General features: G+C 65.7%; 1 protein-coding gene across 1 annotated transcript in view; it reads right to left on the bottom strand.

Moving 5' to 3' along the window:
- Positions 1 to 4316: 4316 nt before the first annotated feature.
- The window catches only part of PLEC (plectin), an 81290-nt gene continuing 70899 nt past the window's right edge, over positions 4317 to 14707 (bottom strand). Inside the window, exons 65-78 of the mRNA XM_072924331.1 lie at positions 13625 to 13784; positions 11994 to 12191; positions 10190 to 10315; positions 9738 to 9881; positions 8515 to 8703; positions 7263 to 7377; positions 7026 to 7192; positions 6492 to 6654; positions 6262 to 6416; positions 6106 to 6180; positions 5731 to 5848; positions 5411 to 5595; positions 5212 to 5332; positions 4317 to 5108 (exon numbers count right to left, since the gene is read on the bottom strand). Of these exons, the coding sequence (XP_072780432.1) occupies positions 5062 to 5108; positions 5212 to 5332; positions 5411 to 5595; positions 5731 to 5848; positions 6106 to 6180; positions 6262 to 6416; positions 6492 to 6654; positions 7026 to 7192; positions 7263 to 7377; positions 8515 to 8703; positions 9738 to 9881; positions 10190 to 10315; positions 11994 to 12191; positions 13625 to 13784 (1963 nt within the window). The 3' untranslated portion in view covers positions 4317 to 5061. The remainder of the gene's footprint in view (positions 5109 to 5211; positions 5333 to 5410; positions 5596 to 5730; positions 5849 to 6105; positions 6181 to 6261; positions 6417 to 6491; positions 6655 to 7025; positions 7193 to 7262; positions 7378 to 8514; positions 8704 to 9737; positions 9882 to 10189; positions 10316 to 11993; positions 12192 to 13624; positions 13785 to 14707) is intronic.

Raw genomic sequence — 14707 nt, 5'->3', positions numbered from 1 at the left:
CAGCGGGCACAAAGCCCCGGTGCCCGCCGTGGGTGAGGGCAGTCCTGACACCGGTGGTGCACCCCGGTGCAGGGACATTGCCATTGGAATGGCAAACACCTGGGCAGGGTGGCCCCCCTGTGCCTGCTGCCTGGGCAGTCACACTGGTGGTCCAGAAGGGCAGAGGGACCTGGGCAGGGTCACCTGGAGCACCCAGAACTGCAGATCCAAGAGACGCTCTGGCTGGCACAGTGCCCTGGGCCCCATCAGTGGGGTGATGTCTGAACAGGGGCAGCCCCAGTGGGGGCAGTGACAGGGCCAGGGGCCTCATCCTCCCTGGCAGGGGGTGGCTGCAGTACCCAGAATCACAGAATAATGCTGTCCCCGCTCCTGCAGGGATGGCAGCTGTGTCCCAGAAACCGGCACAAGTTTCTGCCAGCTGCCCAGGCGCCAGCGGAGGTGTCGCTCACAGGAGGCACTAAGAGCCTTAATCCATCAGCAAACAGGGATGAGCACTGATGACACCACAGAGGACTCGGCGCCACAGAAGTTTTTGCTGCGTCTCGGCAGCTCCTGTGAACCACGCTGGGCGTGCAGAGAGCCCCGGGGCTGCAGTGGCACCAGGCATGGGCACGGTGGCCAGTGACCGGACAGTGGGCACGGCCGATGGGGCATGGCCGATGGGGGCACGGCCGATGGGGCACGGCCGATGGGGCACGGCCGATGGGGCACGGCCGATGGGGGCACGGCTGATGGGGGCACGGCTGATGGGCCCACGGCCTCCCTGCTGGGCTGCTGGGACAGGCAGGAGGGGATCTCAGGTCCCTGTTGGGGCAGCAGAGCTCTGCAAACAGGACCCAGGGCACTGAACTGGGCCGTACTGGGTTGTTCTGGGCCATGCTGAGCCAGGGCAGGGCAGCTGCTGCTGCCCGCGGGACGCGAAGGGGCTCTGGTGTTAATTAGCCGTAATGAGCAGCTGCGATTTGGGCAGATCCAACCAAAGCACGCGCGGCTTCATCAAAGCTCCTGGGCTGCCAACGAGGAGAGACCAGCCTGGGCACCTCTCCCCTGCCCGTGGGCAGCTGCGGCTCCCGGAGCCTCGGTGACACCCCTGCCGTGCCAGCCAAGCTGTGGGGCCACAGGGCCACTGGCTGTGGGGAAGGGGAGCCCAGAGGCGCTGGGATATGGTCACACAGTTGTCCTGCAGCAGAAACCCCGCGTGGGTGGCTTGGTGGCCAGCCAAGGTGGGTGTCATGGGCGCATTGGCAGAGTTGCCATGCCCGGCTACCGGCAGGGGCTGTGGGAGGGTGCTGGGTCCCAGCAGGAGCTTGGGCTGAGCCAGCAGAGCCAGTGAGGGGTCCCAGCAGCAGCCACTCCACCCACCACAAATGCTGCCACTGGCTGAGCTCCCGCACGCGGGGACATCCCACCAGTGCCTCCAGCACAGCCCCTGGTGCTCAAGCACAGCTGAGCTCAGGCGCTCACACGCATTCGCCGTGGGAATGGCTCCTCACACCCACACGTGTGCTTGGACACGGGCTGGCCCCAGCCCGGGACCAGAGCTGGTGTTGATGCCAACCCACGCGGCACCGAGGCCTCCAGCCCTGCCAGCCTCCATTGCCAACGTGCCATCGCCTCCAGCCCCGCCGATGTCCCAGCCCTGTGCCTGGATGGTGACTTCTGTGGGGCAGGATGGGGGTCCAGAGGGCTCCAGGCTCTCGTCCCCTCCCCAGCCACACTATGTGCTGGAAAAGGCTTGGCTGGGTGCAAGCGGCCGTCAGGAGAGCCCGGTGCCTGCGGGTGGGAGATGGAGCAGCCTGGGACACAGCTGGGCTGAGGAAAAGCCAGGAGCAGAGCGGCACAAGCTGGGCTGTGCCTCCCAGGGCTGGCAGAGCCGCCCTGGCACCGGTTCTCTTCACACCCCAGAGAGAGGAGAGGAGAGGAGGGGTCTGGTGGGGCTTGAGTGCTCTCCTCTTTGCCAATCCTCAGCCCTGGGGCACGGCCTCTCACCTGTGCCAGGCTTGGCTGGGTGGGAGGAAGCGAGGGGCTCCAGCCAGGTCTGGGGTGGCTGTGTGGGGTGTGTGGAATGGGACATCAGGTGGGCCACGTCGCCCTGCCAGGGTTCCCACAGCCAGGGTGAGTGCTGGGGTGGTTGGGCAACAGGGCAGCACCCACCTCTGGTTCCCCACGCTGCGGTCAGCCAGCTCTGGGACAGCTGCTCTGACCCATGAGCGGGGCTGTGGGACTCGGGGAGGGCTCAGGGGCTCACGGCTGGTGGTGCCACCTGGGGCTGGTGGTGCCACCTGGGGCTGGTGGTGCCACCTTGGGCTGGTGGTCCCACGTGGGGCCAAGCCTCCAGCCCCACTTCCCACTGCTGCCACCCGCTCGCAGGCTGCCCTGGCACTGCGATCACTCAAACCCGGCACGTCCTGCGGACACCAACCCCAGAGAGCCATGAAGGCTCTCCCAGGACATCCCCGCTCCCCACCTCATCTCCCTGAGGATGGTGAAGTTGCAGTGGGTGAAGTTCCCATGTGCCCATTCCCGTGCTCCACATGGGTGTGTCTGTATTGTGTCGCTGCCAGCCTCGCTGGCAACTAACAACTGCTCGTGTCTCCTGCCCAGGGGCTGCGCCGCAGCGAAAACACAAAAGAGTTTGGTGTGGGCCCCGCCACGCCGTGCCTGCTGTCTCTGCTTCCCAAGCCAGCAGCGTTGCCTGGGGCTCGGGATGTGGCTGACACAAGCCGCGGTGCCGGTGATGCCGGTGGTGCCAGGCACGTTGCCCCAGCTGGGAGTGGTGGGTGAGATTTCCATAGGCGCAGGAATGCGCAGCGCAACTCACGCTGGCGGTTCCAGCCCGGGACGTGTTGGCAGATGTGCCACCGAGAGCCCTGTGCCCAGCCCTGCTCCTGGGGGGCTGCGGCAGGGCCGGGCGAGGGGTCCTGACCTGTGCCAGGGCATTCGTGGAGCTCCAGTGATGTGCCCAGCACAGGCACAATTCCAGTCCTGGACACTTTGGCTCTGTGCTTATTCAAAGAAGAAATGGTGGAGGGAGGGTTTTAGGGTGAAACAGTGCAAAAACAGAGCTGGAAGCCATGAGGACATGGCCAGGTGACCGAGAGGACCGGGACTGGGAGGGGACAGCCAGGCAGTGCTGGTGGGGCATCAAAGAGAACAACCACAGCCCTCATGTGCGGGGTCTGGGACTCCCCCAAGGCGGGGAGATGCCAGGCTGGGGTTGTGCTGCAGTGTCCCCCGTGCTCCCCTCTAGGAGTGGGGAACAACCAGTGCCCCCAGACACCCCATCCCATCCTGACAGGCAGCTGGGCCCATCCCAGCTGGCACAGGACATGCAGGTGGTGGATGCACAGCTGCCAGGACCGTGCTGGCGGGGACCACGCGGACATTCCGGTGCCCTCAGGGCTGCGGGGTGTCCAAAAAGCAGCCAGCACCCAGGGACACGGATCTGGCCTCTCCCCGTGCTGCCCACGGTGGGCGCTGGTGCCAGGCACAGCAGGAATGGCAGCAGTGCCTTCCTTGGAAAGGAGGGGATGCGGCACGGTGCCCGCTGGCACCGCTGCAGCGCCTGGGGCTCGCCAGCTGCGGCTCCGGAGCCGGGCGGCTCTGCTGTGGCACCGGCTGGGGCACACCCGGCCCTGCCCAGCCACCGTGTGCCACCGCGCTGCTGTGCCCCTGCTGTGTGATGGGACACCCCCTGCCCGGGCAGCAGTGGGGGGACGGACAGACTGACGGACTGCAGCCCCTTGTCCAGAGGAGATGGACAGACTGACAGACTGCAGCCCCTTGTCCAGAGGAGATGGACAGACTGACGGACTGCACCCCTTGTCCTGAGGAGATGGACAGACTGATGGACTGCAGCTCCTTGTCCTGAGCACACAGACAGACTGACAGACTGCAGCCCCTTGTCCTGAGCACACAGACAGACTGACGGACTGCAGCCCCTTGTCCTGAGCACACAGACAGACTGACAGACTGACGGACTGCAGCCCCTTGTCCTGAGCACACAGACAGACTGACAGACTGCAGCCCCTTGTCCTGAGGAGATGGACAGACTGACGGACTGCAGCCCCTTGTCCTTAACACACAGACAGACTGACAGACTGACGGATGGCAGCCCCTTGTCCTGAGCACAGACAGACTGACGGACTGCACGTCCCCATCCCGAGAATGGGATGAGCACACAAGTCCGACAGAATGCATCCTCCCGCCCTGAGCAGACAGACAGACCGACAGACTCCTGCTTCAGCAGAGGGGCAAGGAGGCAGACGGGTGGCCTGGAGCCCCTCCCTGAGCAGACGGACAGACAGACGGGGTGCTCATAGAAAAAGGAACCTCACTACAGTTTATTGTGGCGGCGGGAGGGCCCGGCCGGGGTTACATTCAGCGCTACTGCTGTCCGGTTAGCGGGGTGGCACGGTGGCACGAGCATGCGGCGGCAGGGCGGGGGTCCCGCTGCCCGCCGGTGCCCCGGCAGGACGGGACTGCAGCGCCGGGGACCCCCGCCCGTGGCGGCCCCGGCCCCGCCGGGACAGGGGGCGGCCAGAGCCGGGGGCCCGGCGCTCGCACCGCCGGCCGAGGGCTGAGGGTTAGCACCAGAAACGGGGCTCGGCGTCCGGCCAGGGCTCCCGGTGCACGGGTACCGAGCCCGGCCACGTCCCGCCGGGGCATGGGAGGCACGATGGGGACCCGGTCAGCAGCGCCGAGCGCCGGGGGTACCGCAGCCACGCCGAGCTGGCGGCACGGGAGAAGGGTGCCCGGCTGGTCCCACAGCCCCGGGCGCTCGGAGCGGGGCACCGGGGCTCGGACCTGCCCGCTGGAGCCGCGGGGCGGGAGACCAGAGCCCGGGGGCTCGGTGAGTGTCGGGAGACAGTTGCATATCCTCTGGAACGGGCCCCGGCGGGATCGGTGACGGGCGTGCAGCTCAGCCCCGCTCGGGGGGCCGCAGCGCCGGGCCGGAGACCCGCGGGGGGCGCGGCCGCGGCTTCGCCGTCCTCCGGCCCCGTGGAGGAGGGTCCTGAGTGGGGCCGGCCGAGGGTGCTGGGCGCAGGGCGGGCGCGGGGGTCAGCGGCAGGGGCTGCAGCGCTCCGGAGGGGACCCTTCGGGCGGCTCTGCGAGGGCACGGAGGGGCTGGAGCACGGAGCTCTCCTGCGCCCGGCCCGGGGGACAGCCTGTGCCCGGCTCCCCTGCGCCCCCCAGCCCCACGGAGCTCACCTGGGGGTGCCACAGCCAGGCTCTCCTCAGCCGCGCTGAACTGCAGCTCGGCTCCGTCGGGCAGTCCCGAGCCCCGGGAGCGCGTACACCGGTCCCCGGAGCGCGTCCTCCGCAGCACCGACTGCGGGGGTGATGGGTCAGTGCCCGCCGTGGGTGGGCTGGGGGCGTCGGGACTTCACGGGGGCTCCGCGACCCTCACCTTCCTGGCCAGGGGGCTGCTGGGGGCCGAGGCGCTGCTGTAGAGGCTGAGACTGGAGTTGGAGCGGCTCGGGGACAGCACTTTGGAGGAGGAGGCCGACTGGTTCCCGGCACACCTGGCGGCGGCTCCGAAGACGTCTGAGGACAGGTACTTCTCGTTGATCTTCAGGTTGGTCCTTCCCTTCACTGGGGACAACGGAGGGGGCGAGTGAGGGGGTCCCAGCAGTGCCAGACCCTGGGGAGTGCGCTAAGCTGCGCTCCCCATGGCCCTGCAGGACCCGTGCCAGGCACGAGTGGCCGGTGTGGGATGCCCACACCCACCTCTGCAGGGGTCGTTCTTCACCAGAAACTCGTCCAGGGCGATCCAGCCCCCACCCACCCTCACCATGAGGGTGCTGCGCAGGATCCGCACCATCCGCAGCTGCTGGGACTCCCCGAACTGCAGCGAGAGGGATGTTGGGGCAGGGCGGGGGCTTTGCCAGGACTAGGTGCTGGCAAGGGGTGCCAGAGAAGGTGGCAGCACCCAGACCTGCCCCTCCCTGCGGCCCCTCCGGCCCCACTGGCACTGCCTCCCGCAGGGGCCAGGGCTCCTCGGGGCAGGGGGATGTGCCCCCTCCCTGCCCCGGCACAGAGGCACTGCAGGACCCCTGCACGGGACGGGTGTCAGAGCAAGCCAGAGCCCGGCCCGGCACTTACCCGGTACCTGTTGGCGCTGATCTGCTCCACCTGGAAGCGCTTGGCGCAGTTGCACTGGGCCACTTGCCTGTTCACCTGCGGGGACACGCTTAGCTCAGCCCCAGGAGGGGTCCCCACCCTTCCAGCTGCCCCCCACGCCGCTGCCCGGCCCCACACCTCGTCCTGGATCTGATCGGCGTCGGCGGAGCGGCGCAGCGGGTCCCGGTTGGGGTGCAGAGCGCTGACAAACTCGTAGTAGTCGATGAAGCCGTCACCGTTCATGTCGAAGATGGTGGCCACGGCATTCATCTCCAGGATGTTGGTGGGGAACTCTGTGGGGGGACCGGCACCGTCAGGCCCCCCCAGTGCCAGCCCCCTCAGCCTCCTCCAGGCCCCCCAACACCCACTGGAGGCAAGGACGCTCTCGATGAATTCCCGCTGGCTGATGCGCCCGTCCTGGTCCCTGTCGATGCCGCGGAAAACGTCCAGGACGCGAGACTTCATCTGGCTGATCCACTGCATGTAGCGCTTCCTCCAGACCCCAAAGTCAAAGTGCGCAAACTCCTCCAGCTTGGAGGGGCACACACACGGGGGTGAACACGGCAGCAGGACCCCCCGTGCCCCCCACGCCAGCCCGGTTCACCACGCCGTGCCCACGCTCAGCCTGGCTGCTCCCAGCCCTGGCTCTGCCAAGGCTGCAAGGGGGCGGGTTCTGCCCAGGACCCCCGACTCTGTGGTGCACAGGGGCCCCTGGGCTCCAGCAGCCACTCTGGGATGTCAGGGTGCACCCATGGGTCGTGCTGGGACCCCCCACAGCAGGGACAGGCTCTGGGGCTGCCGGCCCCATCTGCATCTGACCTGGCCGGGGGGGCCATGGGCAGAAGATGAGAGGAATTACTCAGGACCCCCAGGGCAGCGGGACCCCGGGGTGCCACCCCTACCTCCCGCAGGCGCTGCAGGGCCATCTCCAGCCGGTACTGCCGGTCCAGGGCCAGCAGCCAGAGCTGCTGCCAGCGGTGCAGGAGCTGGGCCATCAGGGGCGTCTGGGGCTCCAGCCCCCCGAGCGGCACCGCCGCCGTGCCCTGCGCCTTCCCGCTGCTGCGGCGACCTGCGGAGAGGGGGATGAGGGGCGGCCGGGGGTCCGGGGCGTGTGGGGAGGCGATGATGGGGTTCCTTACGTGTGGCCAGCCGGCGGGTGGCCGGAGGGACCAGATCCACCGCCAGCTTCCGCTTGCAGCTCTTGGTCACCTTCTCCACGTCAGGCTGCTTGCGGTTCAGCTCCTCCATGAACACCTGCAGTGGAGCAGTGGCGCTGAGCGTGGGCCGGTGCAGCCCCCGAGCTCCACACCCCCTCTGTGCTCCCCAGCACCTCCATGCTCCACAGCCCTCCCTGTGCTCCAAATCCGCCCCCCTGCTCCACATCCCCTCTGTGCTCCACATCCCCTCTGTGCTCCACATCCCCTCTGTGCTCCCCAGCCCCTCCATTCTCCACAGCCCCTCCATTCTCCACAGCCCTCCCTGTGCTCCAAATCCCCCCCGTGCTCCACATCCCCTCTGTTCTCCACATCCCCTCTGTGCTCCACATCCCCTCTGTGCTCCACATCCCCTCTGTGCTCCCCAGCCCCTCCATTCTCTACAGCCCTCCCGTGCTCCCCCCGTACTCCACAGCCCTCCTGTTCTCCACACCCCCTCGGTGCTCCACATCCCCTCCGTGCTCCACATCCCCTCCGTTCTCTACAGCCCCCCGTGCTGCACAGCCCCACCCGTGCTCCATATCCCCCCTGTGCTCCACAGACCCCCGTGTTCCACATCCCCTCGGTGCTCCACAGCCCCACCCGTGCTCCATATCCTCCCTGTGCTCCACAGACCCCCGTGTTCCACATCCCTCCCTGCGCTCCACAGACCCCTGTGTTCCACATCCCCTCCGTTCACCACATCCCTCCCTGTGCTCCACAGACGCTCGTGTTCCACATCCCTCCCTGTGCTCCACAGACCCCCATATTCCACATCCCTCCCTGTGCTCCACAGACCCCGGTGCTCCACAGACCCCCGTGTTCCACACCCCCTCCGTGCTCCACATCCCTCCCTGTGCTCCACATCCCTCCCTGTGCTCCACATCCCTCCCTGTGTTCCACACCCCCTCGGTGCTCCACAGACCCCCGTGTTCCACAGACCCCCGTGTTCCACAGACCCCCGTGTTCCACACCCCCTCGGTGCTCCACACCCCCCTGCTCCCCAGCCCCGGGGACTGCAGTCCCGCTGTCCCCTCCCGAACCAGCACACACGGTGGGCTTGGACAGCACAATTCGAAAGCGAGCACCACCCACGAGCCCAGCGCTCCCCAGAGCCCCCCGGTCCGGCCAGGGGCTGGCCCGGGGCGGCGCGGGGTGTGCCAGGGGCACAGGGAGAGCCGGGCTGGGGGTCCCTCACCGCGTGCTGGGCGCTGAGCTCCTCCAGCGGCTCGGCCTCTTCTGGCAGCGGCTCCTGGTCCCGCAGCCCCAGCGCTTCTTCGGCCGCCGTGATCCAGTCCAGCAGCTGCTCCGTCTCCTCCCGCTCGGCCGCCAGCGCGGCCGCCTGTGCCCGCAGCCGCTCGCCCTGCTGCTGCGCCCAGCTCAGCACCTGCAGGGCAGCACAGCCCGTGGGGCACAGGGATGTCACCCCACTGCGGACCCCAATGCCACCAGGCCATTGCTTTGGGGGGAACGAGTCAGCACCGGGAGCCAGGGGACATAGGGGGCACAGGGATGTCACCCCACTGTGAACCCCAATGCCACCGGGCCATTGCTCTGGGGGAACGAGTCAGCACCGGGAGCCAGAGGGCATAGGGCATGGGGGGCACAGGGATGTCACCCCACTGCGGACCCCAATGCCACCGTCCATTGCTTTGGGGGGAACAAGTCAGCACCAGGAGCCAGGGGGCATAGGGGGCACAGGGATGTCACCCACTGCGGACCCCAATGCCACAGGGCCATTGCTTTGGGGGAACGAGTCAGCACCGGGAGCCAGGGGGCAGAGGGGCATGGGGGGCACAGGGATGTCACCCCGCTGCGGACCCCAATGGCACAGGGCCATTGCTTTGGGGGGAACAAGTCAGCACCGGGAGCCAGGGGGCAGTGGGGGGCACAGGGATGTCACCCCACAGGGCAGATCCAGAGCAGATCCTGCAGGTCTCTGCTCAATGAGGGCTTTGTGTGGGATGGGCTGAACTTGCCAGACCAGTCCCAGGAATGCCAGGAGCCTCTAACCTGAGAATCCTGAGCAACCCAGGGAGGCTCTGGGCCACTGTGGGAGCGTGGTCTGGGGTGAGGGTCCCTAGGACACTGCTCCCAGGTTTCCCTGCCCCGGCTGTGTGGTGGCTGCCGTGGCACAGGAATGAGCCACCACCATCCAAGGGGGCTGCGGAGGCCCCAGGTGACCCCGTGAGGCCACAGGATGGGGGAGCAGGGGGTGACACTGGCAAGGCCAAGACCCTCTGGGGCTGAGCACCCCCAGATCCTGCAATGCTCTGGCTGGGGGGGGCTGCACCTGGCAGTCCCTGGTGGTAGGAGAGGTGTGGGGTTGTGGGACAGGTATGGGGCTGTGCTTTCCCCACGTGCAGGTGCCACTCTGCTCCCCCGGGCAGGGATGGGAACGGGGCACCTGTCTCATCTCACCTCCTGGAAGCGGCTCTTGGCGACTGTGACCCAGGATTTGATGGTGATGATGGAGTCGGGGTGGCAGGTGGTGAGGATCTCCTCCCCCAGCGAGGTGATGCACTCCAGCTCCAGCTGCTGGCACTGCAAGGACTGCATCAGCTCCTGGGGGGACAAGGACCACGGCACTGTCAGGTCTCAGCCCTCCACACACCATCACACCCCCCTGCAGCACAGGGACTGCTGGATTGGGGTGGCGGTGCCCAAATCTCCCCACCTCAGGGCTTTGGGGGCCCCAGACCCCGTGCTCTTGGTGTGGTGGCACTCAACATCCTGAACCTCTCAGTGGTGGCACCCAGCATCCCACGTCTGCCCACCACAGCCCAGCAGGGGCCGGCTGACCCCAGGGATGGAGGTTCTGGGGCAAAGCTGGAGCCAACCTTTGGTGGGGGCTGGCAGGGGCTGGCACCCACCTGCAGCTGGGCCTGGCACTCCTGCACAGCCGCCTCCTCCTCGGGGAACACTCCGTACTTGAGGGTCTTCTCCGACTCGGTCAGGCGCCCCAGGAAGGAGTGCACCAGGGTGTGGAACTCCTCCGCCTGCCAGCACAGTGGGGACCTGCTCAGCGCCCACCCTGCAGCCCCAGCCCCCAGCCCCTGAGCCCCCAGCCCCTGAGCCCCCAGCCCCTGAGCCCCCAGCCCCTGAACGTCCCGGGCAGACCCTGAGCCCTGCTGGGTGGGCAAGGCCCTGGCACAAGGGAGAGCTGCTGCCAGCCCCGCTCCAACCCCACAGCGGGATCGAGGGGAGACCCCTCACCCAGCTCTACTAAGAGTGAGAATCCAACAAGGTAGAAATCCGTTTGGATTTAGGTGAAATCTGCTGCTTTGAGCTTGCTAGCATAAGTAAAATACGCTGTTTAGTCTGGTAACTTTGCAACACTGGTAAAACTGCCCCAGCTGAGGAGAAAGAATGCAAATTTCCAAGCTGAAGAGAGAAAAGATAAGAAAGACTCCTCGAATCTTGAAACAGACAAGGCAAAGTGACCCAGGTGTTCTTTCTATACTTTCTGACAAAAAACTGAGTACAAGTGTAACTAGCTGTTAGTGTAACACAAAATCAGCAGAATGAATATGCATAAAGCTATTGTGACATTCCATGCATATGTAAATTAGTAAGGAGTAATATGAAAATATCAGGAGTCCTCAGGGGCACGCATGTCCTCTGAAGGGGAACGATCCCTCACATGCTGTGACAAACACAGCGTCCCTACAGATCTTTATAGGAATTGTGGGGTTTTGGTTTTTCGTCCACGTTTCACTACACCAGGACCCAATTTCCTCTGACCCTCCAGTACCTCCCTGTGCCACCCAGCCACCCGCCCCGGGCGCTCTGCACGGACTCACACCTGTAACAGGCACCCAGCCTGGCAGCTGGCCACGGCACCTTGCGACAGAACCCCACAGCCCCACACCCCGAGCCCAGGCACCCCACAGAGAGCCCCAAACCGCCCAGGTAGCCCAGAAACAAACCCCAAATGTACGGCCACCCGCCAAGCCTGGGCAGCCCATGGAGCACCCTGGAAGTGTGCACAGCCACCCACAGAGCACCCCCAAAGCACAGCCACCCACAGAGCACCCCTAAAGCACAGCCACCCACAGAGCACCCCCAAAACACGGCCACCCACCACCCAAGCACCCCACACAGCACCCCGCAAAGCACAGCCACCCACAGAGCACCCCCCAAAGCACAGCCACCCACCACCTGAGCACCCCCCAAAGCATGGCCACCCACAGACCACCCCCAAAACACAGCCACCCACCACCCCACAGCGACCCCCAAAAACATGGTCACCCACCACCCGAGCACCCCACACAGCACCCCCTACAACACGGCCACCCACCACCCCACAGAGACCCCCCCAAAGCACGGCCACCGCCCAGCCGAGCACCCCACATCCCCACGTGCATCTCAGCCTCCTGACACGGGTGCTCCAGCTGCAGACCCCAAAACGGGGATCCCCTGCTGCAGACCCCAGCCCGGGGTTCCCTTGCTGCAGACCCCAACCCAGGGGTTCCCTGCTGCAGACCCCGACTCAGGGGTTCCCTGCTGCAGACCCCAAAACGGGGATCCCCTGCTTCAGACCCCAAACTGGGGTTCCCCTGCTGCAGATCCCAAACCGGGGATCCGCTGCTGCAGACCCCAAACTGGGGGTTCCCCAGCTGCAGACCCCAAACCGGGGGCTCCCCAGTTGCCCCCCCAGCCCAGCCCAGGCCTCACCTGCCGCAGCGCAGCCTCCAGCCGGGCCTGCTTGGACAGGGAGAGTTTGCAGACCAGGTCCCAGCGGGTGCTGAGCTCCTCCACCTGCCGCTGCAGCCACTGCGAGTCCACACTGCTGCTGCCGCGCGTCAGGTCCCGCACCGAGCGCTTCAGCGTCTTGATGCAGCTGGCACGCTTGCCCAGCTCCTTCTGGAACACCTGGCAGGGAGGGCAGGAGGGTGGGACAGGGACCCCACGGCTGAGCGGGGCTCCCCTGCACCCCAAACCCTTCAGAAATGGGCACAGGGCTCTCCTGCACCACCCCAAACCCTCACAGAGGTGGGCACAGAGTTCTCCTGCACCCCAAACCCTCACAGCAGTGGGCACAGGGCTCTCCTGCACCCCAAACTCTCACAGCAGTGGGCACAGGATTCCTGTGCACCCCAAACCCTCACAGAAGTGGGCACAGGGCTCTCCTGCACCCCAAACCCTCACAGAGGTTGGCACAGGGTTCCTGTGCACCCCAAACCCTCACAGCAGTGGGCACAGGGTTCCTGTGCACCCCAAACCCTCACAGCAGTGAGCACAGGGTTCCTGTGCACCCCAAACCCTCACAGCAGTGGGCACAGGGTTTCTGTGCACCCCAAACCCTCACAGCAGTGGGCACAGGGTTACCCTGCACCCCAAACCCTCACAGCAGTGGGCACAGGGTTCCTGTGCACCCCAAACCCTCACAGCAGTGGGCACAGGGTTCCTGTGCACCCCAAACCCTTCAGAAATGGGCACAGGGCTCTCCTGCACCACCCCAAACCCTCACAGCAGTGGGCACAGGGTTCCTGTGTACCCCAAACCCTCACAGAGTGAGCACAGGGCTCTCCTGCACCCCAAACCCTCACAGCAGTGGGTACAGGGCTCTCCTGCACCCCAAACCCTTGCAGAAATGGGCACAGGGCTCTCCTGCACCCCAAACCCTCACAGCAGTGGGCACAGGGTTCCTGTGCACCCCAAACACTCACAGCAGTGAGCACAGGGTTCCTGTGCACCCCAAATCCTCACATCAGTGGGCACAGGTCTCTCCTGCACCCCAAACCCTCACAGCAGTGAGCACAGGGCTCTCCTGCACCCCAAACCCTCACAGCAGTGAGCACAGGGTTCCTGTGCGCCCCAAACCCTCACAGCAGTGGGCACAGGGCTCCCCTGCACCCCAAACCCTCACAGCAGTGGGCACAGGGCTCCCCTGCACCCCAAACCCTCACAGCAGTGAGCACAGGGTTCCTGTGCACCCCAAACCCTCACAGCAGTGAGCACAGGGTTCCTGTGCACCCCAAACCCTCACAGCAGTGGGCACAGGGCTCCTGTGCACCCCAAACCCTCACAGCAGTGGGCACAGGGCTCTCCTGCACCCCAAACCCTCACAGAAATGGGCACGGGGTTCCTGTGCACCCCAAACCCTCACAGCAGTGGGCACAGGGCTCTCCTGCACCCCAAACCCTTCCCAGCTCTGGGGCAGGTGGGATCCCCAGTACCAGGTGAGGGGCACAAGCAGGGGTCACCCCAGTGGGCAATGCCCCGTCCTGCCCCAGAGGGAGGGAGGGAGGGAGGGAGGGCACTGCCCGCGGTTTCCTGGGGTCCGGCAGGCCCAGGTCACTCACCTTGTGCTTGTCCACGAGGTCCCCGACCAGGTCGCGGTCCCCTCCGACGGGCACGTCCTCACTGAGCTGCGGCTCGGCGCGGTACAGCCAGTCCATGAGCGCCTGCAGCGCGTCCGTGAACTTGCCCGAGAAGAGCAGGCTCTCCTCCAGCTTGTGCTGCCTGCCGGGGCACGGGACACGCTGCAGCAGCCGCCATGGGTCACCCATGGGGCCACCCTATGGAGGCACCCTATGGATCATCTCATGGAGGCACCCCATGGGTCACCCATGGGTCATCCATGGAGCTGGCAGTGCCATTATGGACATGGATGGGTCCTGGCAGTGCCATTATGGACAGGGACAGATTCTGGTAGCACCATAATGGACTGGGACAGGTCCTTGCAGTGCCATTTTGACTGGGACAGGTCCTGGCAGTGTTGTTATGGACTGGGACATGTCCTGGCAGTGTTGTTATGGACTGGGACAGGTCATGGTGGTGCCATTATGGAACTGGGACAGGTTCTGGCAGCGCCATTATGGACAGGGACAGGTCCTGGCAGTGCCATTATGGACAGGGACAGGTCCTGGCAGCGCCATTATGGACAGGGACAGGTCCTGGAGGTGCCATAATGGACAGGGACAGGTCCTGGCCGTGCCATTATGGACTGGGACAGGTCATGGCAGTGCCATTATGGACAGGGAAAGGTTCTGGTAGTGCCATAATGGACTGGGACAGGTCCTGGCAGTGCCATTATGGAACTGGGACAGGTCCTGGCAGTGCCATAATGGACTGGGACAGGTCCTGGCAGTGCTATTGTGAAACCGGGACAGGTCCTGGCAGTGCCATAATGGACAGCGACAGGTCCTGGCAGTGCCATAATGGACAGGGACATGTCCTGGCCGTGCCATTGTGGACTGGGACAGGTCCTGGCAGTGCTATTATGGAACTGGGACAGGTCCTGGCAGTGCCATTTTGACTGGGACAGGTCCTGGCAGTGCCATTATGGACAGGGACAGGTCCTGGAGGTGCCATAATGGACAGGGACAGGTCCTGGCAGTGCCATTATGGACAGGGACTGGTCCTGGAGGTGCCATAATGGACAG

This window comes from Taeniopygia guttata, chromosome 2 (genome assembly GCF_048771995.1).
Source record: "Taeniopygia guttata chromosome 2, bTaeGut7.mat, whole genome shotgun sequence".
In the NCBI taxonomy this organism is placed as follows: Eukaryota; Metazoa; Chordata; class Aves; order Passeriformes; family Estrildidae; genus Taeniopygia; species Taeniopygia guttata.
Note: the sequence above shows the minus strand (reverse complement) of the source record. Positions and strands in the feature narration are given on the sequence as shown.